This window comes from Tursiops truncatus, chromosome 15 (assembly GCF_011762595.2).
Source record: "Tursiops truncatus isolate mTurTru1 chromosome 15, mTurTru1.mat.Y, whole genome shotgun sequence".
Taxonomy (NCBI): domain Eukaryota; kingdom Metazoa; phylum Chordata; class Mammalia; order Artiodactyla; family Delphinidae; genus Tursiops; species Tursiops truncatus.
This window is the reverse complement of record NC_047048.1, coordinates 65729764-65750325: the sequence shown is the minus strand read 5'-3', so window position 1 is coordinate 65750325 and position 20562 is coordinate 65729764. Positions and strand designations below refer to the sequence as shown.

General features: G+C 42.4%; 1 protein-coding gene across 3 annotated transcripts in view; it reads right to left on the bottom strand.

The window, feature by feature from the left end:
* Window positions 1-20562, bottom strand: part of PPP1R16B (protein phosphatase 1 regulatory subunit 16B) — a 135631-nt gene that overhangs the window by 56735 nt on the left and 58334 nt on the right. For all 3 annotated transcript variants that reach the window (XM_073792995.1, XM_033841277.2, XM_073792994.1), the window contains exon 2: window positions 20042-20392. In XM_073792995.1, coding sequence (XP_073649096.1) covers window positions 20042-20291 — 250 coding nt within the window. In that variant the 5' untranslated portion in view covers window positions 20292-20392. The remainder of the gene's footprint in view (window positions 1-20041; window positions 20393-20562) is intronic.

Sequence of the window (20562 nt, the reverse complement as noted above, 5' to 3'; positions counted from 1 at the left end):
GTTGGCATAGGCTTGGAGCTGCTCTGCTGGTCCCAGGTGGGATGCTGAGGCAAGAGTCTCCTCCCCGTCACCAGGGCCCTGCCCCTAACCATCCCTGCAGTTCAGGATGCTCTCTCCTAAAAGCTGGGAGAGCTTCATTATGGATCTGATTAAATCATAAGGAATCTCATCCCAAGCTTGCCAGAAAACAAGCTATTTTCAGCATCCGTGGGCAGCAAATGGAGAAGAGAGTCATGAGCTGGAAGAAATGACTGTGTAGAAACCGAGCCCATTCAGATGAAGGTTGGCCACCATGCCTCCTTGGCAAAACGTTAGATGCCAAATAACTCGGGAGAACTTTTGTGACATAATATACAGGTTTTCGTCTTGTTTTGTTTTGTTTTAATGACAAGGGAACAGATCATGTTAACTCCTAAGGGTTAGAGAAAGCAATGTATAGAAGCCAATTAAGGTCCCTCCAAAGAGCTTTGTAATTATAGATGGGTTTTAAACACTTAAATGGCTCAAGCCAAGCAAAACGAATTAAGAGATGACACACGGAAACCAGGAAATCCTGGGCACCTTGAGTCCTATGGTTTCAGTCAATGGTCTGACAAGTTCTTCAGGGGGCAGGTCCTTTCGTTTTAGGGACTCTGAAAGGGCTCCCTCATGTAGGCTGTTTTTAAGTGTTCCATTATGTGGGGTGGTCAAAGCCTTTCACTTTCCACTGGCTTACAATGAAAATTGATGTAAAACAATTTTTTTTAACTCTTTTACACTAAAGTGTAAATGACTACAACCAGAATATTCTCATGTAAATCACTGATAAGAGGCTGGCACTGAGTAAACAGAGATAGAGAAAATGAGAGTAATTACCGCAGTAAGGGTGAGCAGAAGAAAGATTAGAAAGAAAAAGGAAGAGATAGTAACCTTGCTTCTGGTTCACTGTGAATGAAGCTAGTGGCAGATGATAGTAACAGCAACACTGGCTACGTTCACTGTCCAGCCTTTAATCTTCACAGCCCCATCACCACAGTCATTATTCTCTCCACTTTACAGATGTGGAATTCGAGCACAAAGAGATTAAGTAACTCACCCAAGGTCACAAAATAGAGATTAAAACTTAGTTTTGTCTGATTCCTTGTTCTTAAGCTCCAAAGTCTGCCTACCTCTCTGCAAAACTTCCCAACTTTTCCACCAAGGTCCCCCATTTGATTCAGTTCCCCTATGCCATCCACATTTTGAAAGATTTTATCTATTGAGCACACTGTATTTGTGAACTAATAATTTGTTCAATAATAATAATTATTGAACTAATAATTAGTTCAAACTAATAATTTGAACTAATAATTGGAACAAATTACTTTTCTGTTCCTGTTTCTGTTTCAACATTGATCCAAACTTTAATCCCAGTTACTGGGGATTCAACATAATATTATGAAATCACAAAAATCAGTCATGGCTATGTGGCTAATAAGCAATACAATTACATAAGCATAAGCACTGTTCCCCAGCACTGAATTCTGACTGCCACATGGTTTTAGAGTCAATGTCAATCACATACTTGGCATACTCAACCCAGGACCCAGGGTTCCCAGATAGAGGACTCTGGTAACAGTGTTTGGTCCACCCAATACATCCCAGACGTTTCCAGGGAAATCAACAGCCAATCACAGTGTTTGATCCATGTCCAGGGTAATCACATTGTGTTGCTAGAATTCCAGTCTAGGGCAAAGCAAAGTCTAGAATGTGTATAGATTGTAACAATAACGGCCCCCAATGGATCATGCCTTATTAGTACCCACACGCTGTATAGACTCCTCCCACAGTGACTCTGCGCTTGGCCACGTGACTTACTTTGGCCAGTGAGACATCAGGAAACACGATGCAGGCAAAGGCTTGATAAATGCTTGTGTATCAGAGCTTGTCTTCTTGAGACCCTGACCCCACCATGCTAGATGAAGTCCAGGATGAAGCACCACATGGAGAGAGCAGCCCAGCCATCCCAGCTAAGCCCAAACACTGGTTTACCTGGCAGCTAACTGCAGCCTCATGAGTGAACCCAGCCAAGACTGGTGGAAGAACTGCCCAGTCCATCCAAAGAATCATGGAAAAATAATAAGCTGTTTGAAGCCACTAGGTGGTTTGTTTCAGGGTTTGTTATACAATAATAGGCAACCGGGGCTTCCCTGGTGGCGCAGTGGTTGAGAGTCCGCCTGCCGATGCAGGGGACACTGGTTCGTGCCCTGGTCTGGGAAGATCCCACATGCCGTGGAGCAGCTGGGCCCGTGAGCCATGGCCGCTGAGCCTGCGTGTCCAGAGCCTGTGCTTCGCAACGGGAGAGGCCACAACAAAGAGAGGCCCACGTACCGCAAAAAAAAAAAAATAATAATAATAATAGGCAACCAACCAGTACAGCATAATTCTTGATGATGACTCACCCAGAGGACTGCCATTACTATCTTCATGGTGCCCAGGGACCCGAAAGAGTCATTAAGCCAAAAAGCCTGTATCCTAGGGTTTCTCTTGAGGGACTGGGAACCCTCACTCCTCCATCAAGATTTAGGTTTCATTTGGCTTTTCCCGTGTAAATGACAAAAGTTCCATTTCCCTCTCCTGGACTTAGTGGGTTCCATATCTATCCTTTCTTAGTCTTCCCCTCTGCTCTGGACACAAATTCCTCCATCAAATATGGTAGACGGGGTGGGCAGTGAGACCAGCTCTATTTGTTGGCACAATCATGGGATGAAGGCACCGGACAATGCAATACTCTGAGCAGATTCTGGAACATTCTTCTATTTTTCAAACCCCCACCTGCTTCCCCATGGTTGATGACTTTGGCTTTGGTGATTGTTGAGAGGAGGGCTTAGGGTTTGTGCATTTAAAGAGTCTCTGAGTTTCTTTGACAGAAATACTGACCATTTTCTCACTCCATTAGAAGAGAAACAGTGGTTCCTAGAAGCCAAGCAAGAATAAATCATGCTAAAAATACCTCATTTATCTCCTCCACAGGGTCACTAGACTGACAAATGCCAACGTTAGGAAGTGTCTAGACTTCAGTGAGCATTTGACAAGCCTCTTATATATCTCCCTATCAACACCCAGCGAAATGCTGGTGTCATGGTGTGTCAGGTTTAAGAAGGTTCCAGGAGGGCTTCCCTGGTGGCGCAGTGGTTGAGAGTCCGCCTGTCGATGCAGGGGACACGGGTTCGTGCCCCGGTCCGGGAAGATCCCACATGCCACGGAGCGGCTGCGCCCGTGAGCCATGGCCGCTGAGCCTGCGCGTCCGGAGCCATTGCTCCGCAATGGGAGAGGCCACAACAGTGAGAGGCCCGCGTACCGCAAAAAAAAAAAAAAAAAAAAAAGAAGGTTCCAGGAGAGCACCCAATTGGTTGAATCCCCCTGAATGGCATCACCATGGTTTATCAGTCTATTACAAGTGGTTTCTTCTCCCAAGAGTTATCTCACACTATCCAAGCATATAAGGCTAGTGAATAAAACCACAATGCCAGTTTCACGTGAGAAAGAGAATCGTCTTGCACGTCAGAAATTCATTTAAGCATGGTCGACTCATTCTGCATCTGTAGGCAGACCTGGCTGGCACGCCAACTTATAATCAGAGGGTTGCAAGGAGATACATAATCATCACATTTAACGGCATTACGTCAACGTGGGTTGAAGTCTCCTTTTCCATAATCAGATTGTCCTTAGCAATGGGATGGTAATCTTCAAAGTTGCTGGTCATATTGTCCTCTCCCTTGGACAGTATTTAGATCTCACTGCTCATAAATGATCCCCTAGCCTCCTTTTTCTAGGCATCTGTTTTGTTTTTATTAAGTCCTAATGTTTATAATTGGATTCAATAGACATAGAATTACACTTGAATAAATATAATCAAACTAACAACGGAGGGAAAAAGGAAAAAAGTACAAAACTGTACACATTGTTGAAAGTGTGTATATATGTTGATTTAAAAGATTCACTGTAATACTTAGAATTCGAGAAAGAATAGATAAATGTATATGTATAACTGAGTCACTTTGCTGTACACCTGAAACTAACACATTACTAATCAATGATACCCCAGTATAAAATTAAAATGAAAAAAAAAGATTCACTGTTATACTTAGAACTTTTTGCAATTATAATAAAACAAAAAGTTATGAGCAGAATACTGATTCTCCATATTAAATGCCTATATACACTCTTTGAAAAAATAAACACTATTATATCTGTATTTAAAGGTTTTAATGTAAAAAATGAGCTTGCTTCTTGCTTATTAACATAGCTACCTAAGTTGAATTGACAACAACAGTACCTGCAGGGCATAACTTTTACCTATGATGCTTCCTTGTTTTGTTTTAATGGCATTCAGTAGAGAAATCAGTTTAACAGAGGTATGTTGAAGGGAATGGAATAAGAGCTTTCAAACTGGCTTCAGCAAACTCAGAAGCATATCAAGATCATAACTTCTTTCATAACTGTTGTCAAACTAAGGGAATATATTGTAACGATCTGTAGAAACTTCAGTTTTTGCTCTTCAATTTTTTTCTACCATTGAAAAACACATTGCATTCTCTCTTTGCAGAGAAGTATTGATATTATTAAAAATCAGACAAATAAGCAAGTCTGTCTATCAAAGTGTACAAATTACATTTTTTAAAAGGTGAGAGAGGGACTTCCCTGGTGGTCCAGTGGTTAAGAATCCGCCTTCCAATTCAGAGGACACGGGTTCGATCCCTAGTCTGGGAACTAAGATCCCACGTGCTGCAGGGCAACAAAGCCCACACACCGCAACTACTGAGCCCATGCACCACAACTAGAGAGCCGCGTGCTGCAACTACAGAGCCCACGTGCTCTGGAGCCCCCGTGCCACAACTAGAGAGGAGCCTGTGCATCGCAATGAAGAGTCCATGTGCTGCAACGAAAAGATCCCGCATGCCGCAACTAAGACCCAACGCAGCCAAAAAGAAGAAGAAAGGAAGGAAGGAGGGAGGGAGGGGAAGGAGAGAGGAAGGGAAGGAGAGAAACAGGGAGGAAGAAGGGGAGGAAGGAACGAAGGGAGGGATGGAGGGAGGGAGGGAGGGAGGGAGGGAGGGAGAAATTCTGCAATTAAAAAAAAAACTCTATAATCCTAATTCCCTGACATAAAAGAAAATTTAAAATAAATAAATAAAAGGTGAGAGAAAACTGGTTTCTTTTTTTTTCTTCCTCCCATTTCCCCCATCTCACAGTCCCTAGTAATCACTCTTCTAGTCTTTGTTTCTATGAGTTTTGTTGTTTTAGATTTCACATATAAGTGATATCATACTGTATTTATCTTTCTCTGCCTGACTTATTTCACTTAGAATAATCTAGGCATCTGTTCTTGACAAAGCTCTTTTTATAACATTATCTACTGTGAAGCATGTGAATACTGTGTTTTCTCCAAAATGACTTTGCTAGACTCAGCTCCAGCTTGGCCTGGCCTGGTCTCTTATTCACTATTGAACCACCAGTGCTGGTCTGAAGATGTCCAGACTGTGTTCCACGAATGTCTGTGCAAGAGTCTCTACTCTGATTCATGACATGTTTTGTTATAATTTAATCCTCAGAGAGAACTCTTCTTTCAAGTTCCTGTAGAAAAGGAAGGTGTTCCCACATACCAACTACAAATAACAGTACAGTTAAGTTCATCAGTTGAACAAATATCCCCAGTGGGTAATGACTGCCTGTGATATCTTAATATGAAGGCGGTCTCTGGGGTTGTGCTCCCAAGCTCTTGTCTTTGGCCATGTTCAACATTTTTGTCAAGGATTTGAATAATGGGCAAGGCCTGTGGTGTCCCATACAGTAGCCTCCAGCCTAACCACAGTTGACTACTTAAATTATTTTAAATTAAATAAAATCGAAATATTGGTTCCTTAGTTACCCTAGTCACATTTTAACTGCTCAATAGCCCCATGTGACTAGCAGCTACCATACTGGACAATGCATTTCCATAATCAGAAAAAGTTCTACTGGACAATTCTGAACTAAAAGGCAAATGTTCATTGCATTTATGAACAACATGGAGTAGAAACTGTTGATGAATATTTCATTTGAAGTAGACATATTTAACTATGGTCTGGCCAGCATCCACTTTCCCTCCTTCTGGTAATAGCATCCCAATTGTCCTTGGGGTAGGTACAACATACCTGCAAGCACCAGTCCATGTATTTTGGGAGGAGCTGACTCCAAGGGTGGACATATGACTCAGATCAGACCAATCATAGCTTTGTACTCATGCTCTAGCCACTGTGATTGGCTGAGAGGTCAGTATATAGCCAATCTCAGCCAATGAGATTCAGTTCTGGGATTGCTGAACCTACGACATGATTGAGAGGAGAAGCAATTCCCATTGGTGTTGCAAAAAAGATAGGATATATACTTCAAACTGCTGACAGTCATCTACTCAGAGACATTTTTTGGTAGTCCCCTGTATACGCATGTGTTAGTTTGAGTTGGATTTCCTGTCACCAGTCTTAATTTATCATTCAAGACATCCAAATTATTTGAGCAGGTGGATAATGGGCTCAAAACTCAACAAGATTGCGGCTTCCCTGGCAGTCCAGTGGTTAGGACCCTGCGCTTTCACTGCTGAGGGCCCAGGTTCAATTCCTGGTCTGGGAACTAACATCCCACAAGCCGCACAACACAGCCAAAAAAACAAAACAAAACTCAACAAGATAAATTTAGAGCCTCGACTTCAATGTTGAAAATCACCTGTGTGTCCAGGAAGGCTGCTGGGGTGCTGCCGATGTTCTGCCTCTTGATCTGAGTGCTGGTTGCATGCGGATCCTCAGCATATGAAAGTGCCACCAGTTTTTCCCCTTTCTGTATGAATAATACACTTCAACAAATAGTTTTTTTTAAAAAAAAGATCAACTGCATTAGGACCAGATGAGGAAGATGTAACTCCACTAATGGAACACTGACCCGAGAGCTTTAGTTTCTTATAAACTCAATATGAGTCAACAGTGGCTGCCCAAAAAGCCAATGGAAACTTAGTCATACTAATAGACACACTCAACCTGAACGAGGAAACTGACAGCGCCATTCACCCTAGGGTGGGTCAGATCAGACTTTGGGGAAAGGTATAGACAAAGTAGAGCATGTTCACAAATCTCAAAGTCACATCCCGTAATAGTCAGGGGGAGAAGAGATGGGAGGACATGATACAGGCAGGACAGGCTGAATGAAACCCTGGAATGAACAGGGTTTGAAAAAACAGACAACCCTACGATCTGCAAATAATGTTATTTTCTACACAGAAAACCCCCAAGGAACCTACTGAAAAGCTGAGACTAAGGCGCTCAGTGGCCTGATACAAAGTTAATATACAAAACCTTAAAGCCCTCCTTTCAAGATATAAACAGAACTTACATGAAAAAAAAAAAACAAACAAACAAACCCTAGAGCTTTCCTAAAGGACATAAAAGAATACTTTCCCAATAGAGACATGTACTACTCACCTACTTAGAAAAACTCACTATGACAAAGATCAGTTTAGCCCAAATTAACTTTTTAAATTGTGATAAAATATACATAACATAAAATGTACCATTTTAACAATTTTTAGCGTCCAGTTCAGTGGTATTATGTACACTCACATTGTTGTGCAACTGTCGCCACCATCATCCACCTTCAGAACTTTTTTCATCTTCCTGAACTGAAACTCTGTACCCATTAGGCAATAATGTCTCTTTCTCCCTTCCCATCAGTCCCTGGTTAAATTTCTTTTCAATTTTTGTTATCGTGGTAAAACACACATAACATAAAATTTACCATCTCAACTATTTTAAAGTGCACAGTTCATTGGTATTAAATATATTCACCACCATCACCACCATCCACCTCCAGAACTCCTTTCATTTTGAAAAGCTGAAACCCTGTGTCCATTTATAATACTGATCAATTTTGGAGGAATCTATTTTTGAGCTTTGCAGGGAAAACTAACCCAAAAGGTCTTAAATATTATGTGAACAGCCAAAAATAACCAGGAACATTTTGAAAAGGAAGAGCCATATGAAGAAGGACTTTTCTATCATACATTAAGCCACAATATAGAACTACAAGGATCAAAACAGTGCAAAACTGGCACAGAAACAGATTGTTAGAACAGAATAAACAGCTTGGAAAGTTACCCTTCTTCACAGATAAGGGTCTAGAGTATGAGGGTGGCATCACAAACTCACGGGGAAGGGAAAGATGCTGAACAATTGATAATTCTTTGGAAACAATATAGAGATAGACAGTTTTTTTCAGTTATTACTTTATACTCAAATGAATTCCAGAAGGATTACATATTTAATTTATTTAAATAAGGCCCCAAAAATCTAGAACATAAAGGTTAATATACATCACTGGATGAGGAAACACTTTAGAGCAAGAGTTAGCAAACTTTTTCTGTAAAGGGCCAGAGAGTAAATCTTTTCATCTTTGCAGGCCTTATGGTCTCTGTGGCACCTACTCAGCTCTGCCATTATGCTGTGAAAGCAGAGACAGTATGTCAACAAATGGCTGTGGCTGTGTGTCAATAAGACTTTATTTACAAAAACAGATGGTGGGAAGATTTGGCTTTCCAGCCATAGATTTCTGACCCCTGTTTTAGAGGGATAAAAGCAAAGAACAAAATAATTGGGAAAAAAAGCAAATATCATTAGGTTTGGCTACATAAAAATTAAGGACTCCAGGGCATAAAAAATATATATATGATAAACAAAATGTTAAAGCAAACACACACACACACACACACACACACACACACACACACATAATGCAGGAAATATTTGCACCATACATGACAACAGAGTTAACATCTCCCCCTGTTTTCATTCTTCCCCTTTCCTTCTCCCCCTCACACACAAACATATACAATCATTGAAATCAATAAGAAAAAGAAACACACTAGTAGAAAAAATGGACAAAACTCTAAACAGAGGAAGAAATGACCAGTAAGCTTATAAATAGGTATTCAACCTCAAACATCTCAATTATATGCATATTAGGACCACAGAGCTATTTTTCATATATCAAATATATCAGCAAAGTGTGTTTTTAGCGCCACTGACCAGTGTTGATGGGGAAGGCAGAGGTCAGGCAGGCCTGATACCCACTGCTGATAGGGGTGTACACCGATGTAACCTTTCTGGTGACCAAATAAGCAGTTTATATTGAAGCTCTACATATGTTATATCCTTGGATCTACTGAACCTCTGAGAATCTACTCTAAGTAAATCATCAAAGCTGTGGACAAGTACTTTTATACAATGATAATCACGATGGCATAATTTATAGTAGCAAAAATTAGAAACAACCTCAAAATCCAATAATATGGAAAGTGGTTCCATAAGTTATGGTACACTCAGACAGCTGTATGAGGTTGTCATTTAAAATCTCTTTTCCAAAGACTATATAAAGACAATAAAATAGTCAACCTCTAAGCAACATTTGACTCAGCAGACAGACCTTTCTTCTAAAAACACCTTCTTCCCTAGGCTTCTGAGACGCCACACCATCCTCGTTTCCTTTCTTCCTCCCTGGCAGATGGTGTTTGGTCCCCTTTGTTCTCTTCTTCTTGGCTTAACGTGTAGCTAGCAAGGTGTTCCAGGGCTTTCTCTTGGGTGTCCTTCTTCGCTCTATCTTACTTCCTACATGATCTCAGACAGTCCCTTCACTTTAAAAAGGTTGCATTTGTAAGCTGATGACTCTCAAATTTTTAAATCTGTCCCTGAGACCACCCCTTGGATGTTAAAAAGGCATGTCAACTTGGACGGCCCTGCAGAACTCTCGATTCCCTTCAAATTCCCACCTCCCTCCCACCCCAGCCTTTCCAGTCTCAAAGTACGGCACCATCATCCACTTAGGTGCTCAAGTCAAAAACCAAGGGTCATCTCTACGTCCTTCCCTTTGTCACCTGACACACAAACCCTGGTGGCTCTACCTCTTCGTTTCTCCACCTCCATGGCCAACACTCAGGCTCTCACCTAAGCCTCTGAGATAGCTTGTGATAAGGCCTCCCTGTTCCCACTCATGCTCCCATAGGAAGAGACTCCTACTGTCTCTTCTCCACTCAGCAGCCAGCAAAGGCTTTTCACAATCTATGTCTCACCACATGCTTGCTTCCCCATCTCAAAACCCACCAGTGGCTTTTCAACTCAACCTAATAAAATGTACACGTCCTACCACAGTCTTCAGGGGTCAATGTCCCCCAGGCTACCTCTCTTCCTCCATCTTCTTTCCGTCCTCAAGTTCATTCCCATCCCATGCCTTCATCCCTTTCCTCCAGACCCACGTGGCTGCCTCTTTCTCCACATTCAAAGGTCAGCCCAAGTCACCTCCTCAGAGGCACTCTCCCTGGTGTCATAGCTTACACACGGCCTCCCACCCCAGCCCTTATTTATACCACTACTTTGCTTAGGTTCTTCAAAGCACAGAGTAGATGACTAATTTTGTTGAATTGACACATGTTAGGGTGAAAGTTATTTTGTAAATACACACACAGTCACTCTGCGTTTGAATGTGGATACCAAGAGTGAAGACAACTGGGTTGAGTACACCCTGTGTGTGCCCCCCAGAACATGGACAAACAATGGTTATCAGTCTTTTTCTCTAAAAAGGACAAAGAGATCCTCTCACTGATAATGTTTATGGTCAATGACAGAATTTGAGCTTTCAGGCAAAAACTTGTTTCACCACCATGACCTTATAGTTTCCCAGTACTTGGAAGAATTTTCTGGTGAGATTAGTGTTGAAAATATAAATTTTTATTGAAGTATAATTTATTTACTATATTGTATTAGTTTCTGGTGTACAGCACAGTGATTTAGTTTTGTTTTCTTTTGTTTGCAGATTATATTCCATATAGGTTAGAAAGTATAAATTTTTTATATTGTACAATTAAACGTGTCAACATTTAGAAGATCTGTATAACTCAGTCAACCAATACTTTATATTTTCCTCCAGGTTTACTGCGATATAATTGGCATATAACATTGTGAAAGTTTAAGGGGTATAACGTGTTGATTTGATACGTATATATTGCAAAATAATTACCACAGTAAGGTTAGTTAACACCTCCATTATCTCCGGTAATTACCCTTTTCGCATATGTGTGGTGAGAACATTTAAGATCTACACTCCTAGCAATTCCAAATATATAATATATTATTGTTAACTATAGTCAACCTGCTGTATGTTAGATCTCCAGAACTTATTCGTCTTATAACTGGAAGTTTATACCCTTTTACCCCCACCCTTACCAGCCTCTAGCAATAACCATTCTACTCTGTTTCTATGAGTTTGGCTATTTTACTTCCACATGTAAAGTGGTATCATACAATATTTGTCTTTCTCTGACATTTTGCTTAGCATAATGCCCTCAAGTTTCATCCATGTTGTCCTAAATGGCAGTATTTCCTTCTCTTTTATGGTCAAATAATATTCCATTCTGTGTGTGTGTGTGTGTGTGTGTGTGTGTGTGTGTGTATACCACATTTTTTTATCCATTCATTCATTGATGGACATTTAGGTTGTAGTGAATAATGCTACAATGAATACTGCAATGCAGATAATCTCTACAAGGTAGTGATTTCATTTCCTTTGGATATATACTCAAAAGTGGGATTGCTGGATCATATGGTAGTTCTATTTTTAATTCTTAAAGGAATCTCCATACTATTTTCCACAGTGGCTTCACCAATTTACATTCCCACCAACAGTGCACAGAGTTCCCTTTTCTCCACACCCCCACCACCACTTATTATCTCATCTTTTTGATTAATAGACAATCTAAAAGGTATGAGGTGATATCCCATTGTGGTTTTGACTGGCATTTCCTTGATGATTAGTATGTTGAGCATCTTTTCATGTTCCTGTTGGCTATTTGTACATCTTCTTTGGAAAACTGTCGATTCAGGTCCTCTGCCCATTTTTTAATTGGATTATTTAGCTTTTTTGCTATTGAGTTGTATAAGTTCTTTATATGCTTTGGATATCAACTCCTTATCTGATATATGGTATGCAAATATTACCTCCCATCCTGTAGGTTGCCTCTTCATTTTATTAGTTGTTTCTTTTGCTGTACAGAAGCCTTTTAGTTTGATGTAGTCCTACTTGTTTACTTTTGCTTTGGTTGCTTTTGTTTGCTTTTGGTGTCATATCCAAAAAAGTGAACCAATACTTTCTACAGACCAATACGTTAGTTGAAAAAGTATGCATGTATAAAAGAGCCATTCAGAATGTAAGACAAACCAATGGATTTTAATGTAATAGCATAAGAAACGCTAAAAATTGATCTAGTTGCAGATTCCACACTGCAATTAACCTTCAAGAAACTAATACCTGTTGCATTTGATTGAGATTTCAAAGAATATCCACATTTATCTGAAAAAGCAATTAAAATATTTCCTCCCTTTTCCAACTATATATCTGTGTGAGGTAAGATTTTCTTCATTTACTTCAACCAAAATAACATATCACAACAGATTGAACTCAGAAGTGGATGAGAGAATCCAGCTGTCTTCTATTAAGCCAGACCTTTAAAAGATTTGCAAAAGCATAAAACAAGGCTACTCTCCTCACTATTTTTTTTCGTTTTGAAAATATCATTTCTTGATTATTTGTGAAAAAGTCTAACTTACTTTCCTATATGAATATTTAGTAGAATTTTTAAAATATTTTGATTAAAATTATATATTCAAAGTCTGAGTCAGTTTTAAGAAAACTTTGCCTTAAAATAAATGGATAATCCAGAAAAAAAAAGAAAATATCATTTCTCATAAAAAGATTTATGTTAACATGTGTGGTGGTTTTCAAACATGTCCACAAATTCTCCTCCCTTCAAGAAGTAGAGCCTAATTCCCTTCCCCTTGAGTGTAGGTTGGACTCAGTGAATCATTTCTAATGAATAGAATATGGCAGAAGCAATGGTATGTGACTTAGAAGGCTAGGTTGTAAAAGGCACTGTGGTTCCCTCCTTGCTCTATCTCTTGGGTCACTGGCTCTGCAGGAAGCCAGCTGCCATGTTGAGAGGACGCTCAAGCAGCCCTAGGGAGAGGCTCATATGGCAAGAAACTGAGGCCTCCTGCCAAGAGCCATGTGGGTGAGGCATCTTGGAAGTGGATTCTCCAACCCCGGTTAAACCTTGAGGTGATTGCAAACTTATAAGAGACCCTGAGTTAGAATCACCCAAGCTAAGCTGCTCCGGGGTTCTTGACTCACAGAAATTGTGTAAGACAGTAGACATTTATTGTTTTAAGTTTCTAAATTCTGAGCTCATCTGCTATGTGACAATAGGTAACTAGTACAACAGTTAATGAATTTATTTTTAAGTTTTAGTCAGTGAATACACATTTATTTTTATTCCTCAGTTTTAATTTCCAATATGGTAAATATTGAAGTAGAACCCAGTTAAACAAAAGTTCTTAGGGGTTCTCAGTTTTTAATAATATAAAGGGGCTTTGAGACCATAAAGTATGAAGACTATTGTCCTAAACTCTGCAAATTGCTCCTTTATTAAGCTTTTCTCAAATTATCCCACAGGAGAGCAACTTCTGTTTCCGATCAGGACTCTGACTGATAGAACAACACCAAAATATTATCAGTGGTTGTTGCTCTTCAGTAGGAGAACATGATTTTATCTTCTTCTTAATGTTTTCTTTTCTGTACTTTAAATTTTTTCTGCAAATAAGGATGCATTGTTTTTATAATTAGGAGAAAAGAAACTTCCCTTTTCAAAATCATCAAAAGTGAAAGTTAGAGCTGTGTTTTCTTTAGATGAGTCAATGGTTGAAGCTTGGCTTGCAGAGCCCAGGTGTCCGCCAACGCACCTGGGAGTTGGGGAGAAGTCTGTGGGGGTGGGGTGGGGGAGGGGAGGCGGCTGAGGAGCCAGCACCCCCCGCCTACCTCAGCCAGAATAGTTCCTTCATGTGCTTTACATATTGGGTTTCTGCATAATATTTCATTTAAAGAAAAGTTTCCACTTGAAAAAAAAAAAGTTTGAAAGCCTTTACCATGAGAATAACAGCTGAAGAGTTAAAATCAGGCTATAGAAGAATCACTCAAACTTTCTCCTCAACGTGAACAGAGTTTCCATAAAGGAAACACTACACATTCTGAGGGAAGAACAGAAGCCCCGACAACTTAATAAGTGTTTGGTGGTTTCAAGAGAGAGGCTGGCTCATGTGGCCGTGGAAAGAAATTATAGGGGTGAAGAGCTTATCCAGGGACACCCCCCCCCAATACTAAGGGCCCAAGAAGCCAGCAGAAACACCAGGGTCCTTAAGGCCCACAGAGACACAGATCAGAACCACAAGTGAATGGTTCTCTTATTTTCTTTAAAAAAAAAAAAGCAAGAGGTACCAGGACCACCTGGTGGTTAAAAGCATGGGCTTCAGGGACAACAGATCTGGGTTCAAGTCCCAGGTCTGACACTTAAAACCTATGAGATCTTGGCAAGTGATATAGCCTCTCACAGCTTCAATTTAAGGGCACAATGTACAATTTCGCCTGTAAAATGAAGTCTGAGAATGTAAAGTTGTGAATCCATTTTGCAAAACAGTTTAGCAGTTTCTTAAAAGTTAAACATAAATTTACCACATGACCCAACAATTCCATTCCTAGGTAACTACCCAAGAGAAATGAAAACATATGTCCCCAAAAGGACTTGCATACAAATGTTCTTAGCAGCATTACTCATCATAACCCCAAATGGAAACCATCCAAATGTTCATCAACTGGTGAATGGGTACCCAAAATGTGGCACGTCAATACTGCAGAATACTATAAGGCAATAAAAAGGAATAAAGTCCTGATGCATGCCACAGCCTAGATGTACCTTGAAAACATTATTCTAAATGAAAGAAGCCAATCACAAAAGATCACATAGTGTATAAGTCCATGTAAATGAGATGTCCAGAAAAGGCAAATATATAGAGGCAAAAATAGATTTGTGGTTGCCTGGGGCAGGGGCTGGAGTAGAAACTGGGAATGACTATAAATGGACTTAAAGTTCCTTTTTGGGGCGATGGAATATTCTAAAACTAGGCTGTGGTGATGGACTCCCAAGTTTGTAAATTTATTGAAAATCATTGAACTGTACACTTAAAATGGGCAAATTTGACGATATGTAAATTAAACCTCAATAGAGCTGTTTTTGTTTTTTGTGTGTTTTTTTTGTGGTACGCGGGCCTCTCACTGTTGTGGCCTCTCCCGTTGCGGAGCACAGGCTCTGGACGCGCAGGCTCAGCGGCCATGGCTCACGGGCCCAGCCGCTCCACGGCATGTGGGATCTTCCCGGACTGGGGCACGAACCCGTGTACCCCGCATCGGCAGGCGGACTCTCAACCACTGCGCCACCAGGGAAGCCCAATAGAGCTGTTTTTTAAAAATGGAGTTTGACTCTCTACCTCAGAGGGTTGCTGGAAGGATTAACAGATAATGCCTGTAAAGCAGGCAGCCTGGTACAAAGCAAGCACTTGGTAAATAATAATAATGATGACAATCAGAATATACACTAATAATAGATTATGTAAGTGTAGAATAATAGATAATGCAGGATAACAACAATTTATATCATATGTAATTCTCATTTAAATTTTAATTAAAGTATAGTTAATTTACAATGTTGTGTTAGTTTCTGGTATACAGCAAAGTGATTCAGTTATACATATATATGTTTTCATATTCTTTTCCATTATAGTTTATTACAAGATATTGAATATAGTTCCCTGTGCTATACAGTAGGACCTTGTTGTTTATCTATTTTATATACAGTAGTTTGTATCTGCTAATCCTAAACTCCTAATTTATCCCTCTGCCTCCCTTTTCCCCTTTGGCAACCATAAGTTTGTTTTCTATGTCTGTGAGTCTGTTTCTGTTCTGTAAATAAGTTCATCTGTGTCATATTTTAGATTCCACATATAAGTGATATCATACGTATAGCATATGTACTTCTTACCACACCACTCCCACATGTGTCAACCCAATTTAATCCTACAGGATTAAACTAAGGCAGGTGAACTATATCATCCTTGTTTTTACAGATGGGGGAAACCGAGGCACCAAGAAATTAATGAACTTTCCCAGGTTGCGCAGCTAGTATACGGCAGAGCTGGGATGGGGAGTCCTGGATAACTAGCTCCGGAGACTATGCTTCTCTCCACGACACTGCACTGCCTCTCAGTAAACATCAGCTGTGTACTGAGTTATTGCTCTACCTAGTGATGGGGGAAAGGGTACAGAAAAGGATCAGAGACAGCTCCCCAAGAAGGCATCACAGGACCTAAACCTGAAGGGTGTAGCACTTAGTCAGGGCAAGAGTGTTCCAGACAGAGGGAACCACATGTGCAAAGGTGGGAAAGTAAGAGAACGTAGGGCTTGGGCAGGAAGCCAGAGGAGGTGGAGGTGGCTGGAACTGATACCCAGCAGTGGGAACACGGGGCTCAGGCAAGTCCAAGGCCACGGAGGGTCCCTGGTGCCCGGACATTAGCCTGAGGCGATGCGGAGCCAGAGAAGGAAAGTCAGTGAGTTCCCCAGCACTGCCTTACTCCAGGAATGACTCACATCACCCTGGCAGGTGGAGGAGGTTGACTCAGCCACTGCTGTGAGCTCAGGGGAGCGGGGGAGCTGCTACCCCACGTTCCCATCCCACTGTCAGCTAACTCTCCAGCACCAGCTCCCCAGCATGCAGAAGCCACCCTAGCCAGCTGGGAGCACCGGGCTTGGTCATGCTGCCAGGAAGCTGAGCATAGTCTGGTGAGAGCGCCTGCTGGCGGCTGGCAGCTTCCACACCCCCGCTCAAAGCCCAGATAACTGTGGACCCCAGGGGCACCTCTCACCGCACTCCAACTGCCTGCCACGGGGCGCAGTGCTCAGGCCCTCCACTCTCACTTGGCTGTCAGGGGACCAGCCTGGGGGATCTATCACTTTTCTTATTCAGATTTAATATACAGATAAACATTTGCATGTGTGCACAAAACATTCACTGTGGCAAAAGCAAAACTACTGAAAACACTTGCATGCCTAACAAAAAGGAAGTAGTTCAAAAATGCTGGTGAATCCATACTGCAGAATACTACGGAGCAATTAAAAAGAAGAATGCAGATCTCTTATCCCATTGTACTAGGCATGAAAACACCTCCAAGACACACTGTTGGGTAAAAATAAATACCTACAGGATAACGTATCGAGTATATCATCACTTACATAAAAACCAAAACAAACAAAAATCACAAACTAGCTCTTTATTTTGCCAAGTCTACAAATACATGAGTAAGTAAGAAAAATGCCTAGAAGGAAACACATCAAACTAAGAGCAGCAGTAATCACAGAAGGGAGGGAGGGAGGGAGGGAGGAAGGGAGGAAGGAAGGGAGGGAGGGAGGGAGGGAGGAAGGAAGGAAGGGAGGGAGGGAGGGAGGGAGGAAGGAAGGGAGGGAGGGAGGGAGGGAGGAAAGAAGGAAGGAAGGAAGGGAGGGAGGGAGGGAGGGAGGGAGGAAGGAAGGGAGGAGGGATGGATGGGGCTTTTTACATTTCTATGTAGTTTGATTTTTACCAGAAGCGTGTATTTGGGTTCTTAAAAACATTAAAGTCTTGAAAAAAAAACAAAACAAAAACCAGAGGGAAAAGTGTGTTAAAATGATCACCATGCTGGTGCAGGGTTCAGGGTCACTTTTCAAACAGCTGTGACATCCAGAATCTTGTCTAATTCTTGCTACACCCCCTTGAGGGCAAGTGTTCAAAACCCCTTTTACAGATTAAGAAACTGGACCCGGAGAGGTGAAACAAGCTGTTCAAGGTCACATGTAGGGCCGAGGGGCCCCTGGACCTTGGACCCAAGCCCAGCACTCTTTCTAACCTGTACCCGTGGGAGCGCACCGCGGTGCGGGCCAGGGGGCGGGGCCTGGGGTGGGGAAGCGGAAGGCTGGGGGGCGGCACGGATGCTCCGAAGCAGCGTGTAGTCCAGCTCACAGAGCCTCTGAAAAGCCCCTTCAGCGAGGGGAAAGGGGCCTCAGTCAGGGGAGAAGGGGGTGGAAGATGAGTGTGAAAGGAGGGCTGATGCAGCGCCGCCCACGACAAAATCAGACGTCATGACGTGCCACCCACTGAGTGGGAAGGACCCGACGCGTCACCCGGCAAATGACACGTGGGAAGTAGCCTCGCAGGGCCACGTCCCTGGAGCCTGAGATTTCACGCCTCTCTCACAGGGGCTGCTCACCCGAGGCTCTGGCTGCGCTTTTTGCAGCCGAGTGGTTCCGGGAATGCCTCTCTACTCAGTTCCCAGAGCTCTCTGTAACCAGGGCAGAAAGGGAAGTGTGCTTCTCAGAGGGTTCTAGAACCTGAGGACCCTAATACTCTTGTAAACCCTAATACTCTTTGGCGTGGTAAATGCCTCCACCCCTCAGTTCTTTTATTGGCTGCTTTAGCACCAAGTGTCTGGGTGGGGGTGGGGGGGTGGAGACAGGAGGCCAGAGGGACCCAGGAAACATGGCTAGGTCCCTCCAAAGACAGGCAGAAGGGATTCATATACAGGGAGGGACCAGAGCCTGCTGAGGGGAACACGGGATGCATGGACACATCTCAGCTGGACAGTGAACAGGCGTGACCCCTCAGAGCATGCTCAGAGAAGAGGGCTTTGGCCAAATCACCGATCTTCTGTTCACTCTTATAATGGGGAGCAAACCCACGAGGCCATGAAGCCAGGGACAAAAGCCTGGATCCTGGGAGTTCTGATTCCAGCTCTCCTCCCTTGGTCAGGTTTCTGAACGTTGCTGGGTCTCAGTTTCCCCATCTGTAAAATGGGTATTATTTTTTTTTACTTTATTTTATTCTTTATTTTTTTTACATCTTTATTGGGGTATAATTGTTTTACAATGGTGTGTTAGTTTCTGCTTTATAACAAAGTGAATCAGTTATACATATACATATGTTCCCATATCTCTTCCCTCTTGCGTCTCCCTCCCTCCCACCCTCCCTATCCCACCTCTCCAGGCAGTCACAAAGCACCGAGCTGATCTCCCTGTGCTATGCGGCTGCTTCCCACTAGCTATCTATCTTACATTTGGTAGTGTATATATGTCCATGCCTCTCTCAGCTCACCCTTCCCCCTTAAAAGGGGTATTATTATACCTGCCTCTTTGGTATCATGATATCTGGATCATAAGACACATAATAACAATAACTAAATAAAATATAACAAGTACAGGGTATCCATAAAATCTGGAAACAGATTATATGAATGCATATATGTGTTCATATTTATTTATTCACCCGTTTTACAGAGTGAAAATGTCCTAGACAACATTGTGTACATTCGTCTCTGTTTCTAGACTTGCTGGACACTCTTTAAATAAATGTAATTTTATACAAGTACAATTTTATATAAATGTATATAAATATAATGAAATAAAATATAGTAACAATATAATAAACTAAAACATACTAATCACTTACACAGTAGGAGGGACCACGTCAAGGACTTGCAGGTATTCTCTATTTTGGTGTTCACAGCAAGCCCTGGAGGTGGATACTATTAATATCCCCATTTTACAGAGGCAGAAACTAAGGTACAGGGAGCTGAAGAGACTTGGCAGGGTCACCCAGGGGATAATTTGCAAAACCAGCTTGAGACCTGGGTCATCTAACCTCAGAGCCTATGCTGTTCTCCACCCGTGTAAACCATCTACCTCTAAAGTGAAGACCGAATACAGGGGACCAGTAGCCAGTTCTGCCGTACAGAGGAGGAGCTGAGGAAATGCAAAGTCCTCTGAGTACTGAGCTCCTGGAGGAGAGAAACCAAATCCAACTGGCTCACCACCATATCTGGAATAGTAATGCACAAGATGTAGGCTGACAGTCAATATTAGTGGGAGGGAAGGAAAATGAGTATTCATTAGCCAAAGGCTGGTATTCTTGTTTTCAAAAAGAAGTCTCAGATTTCAGAGCCCTTCCCAGACCCACCCTGCTCTCCCCTCCACTGGCACAGAACCCAGAATCCAGGAGGTCCAGGTAGCCATACACCAACCAGGACCAGGAGTGACCTACCTTCCTCGGCGTCGTTCCTAAGCGAGGCCTCCAGCAGGGCCACACTGGCCTCGAAGGACACCTTCTTTCGCCGGCCGCCTGTGCTGCGCTTCCGTTCATGCTTGCGCTTGCGATGCTGCAGGTCCTGCTCATACTGCGCCCACTTCTTCAGCTGCTGGGCCCGGCGCTTCTGGGCGGCGCGCAGCCGCTCCAACGTGGGCACCTTCTCCAGCAGCTGCAGCTCGGTTAGCAGGTCCACGTGGGTGGCCATGGCCTCCGCGCCTCCCCGCGCCCTGGCTGGAGGCTAGCACAGCGCGCCGGGGGCCGGGGCAGCATGGGGGCTCCTGCGGGGCTGGGGCCGCATGCTGGAGCCTGTGGCGGGGAAGGGGAGAGACACACATGGACATGCTTGTCAGGCTCAAAACTCCGATCTGATGATGTCACCCGGCCCCATGTTCCAAACACTTTTTCCCCCTATTTTATTATTTTTATTTTTATTTATTATTATTTTTTTTTGTGGTATGCAGGCTTCTCATTGTTGT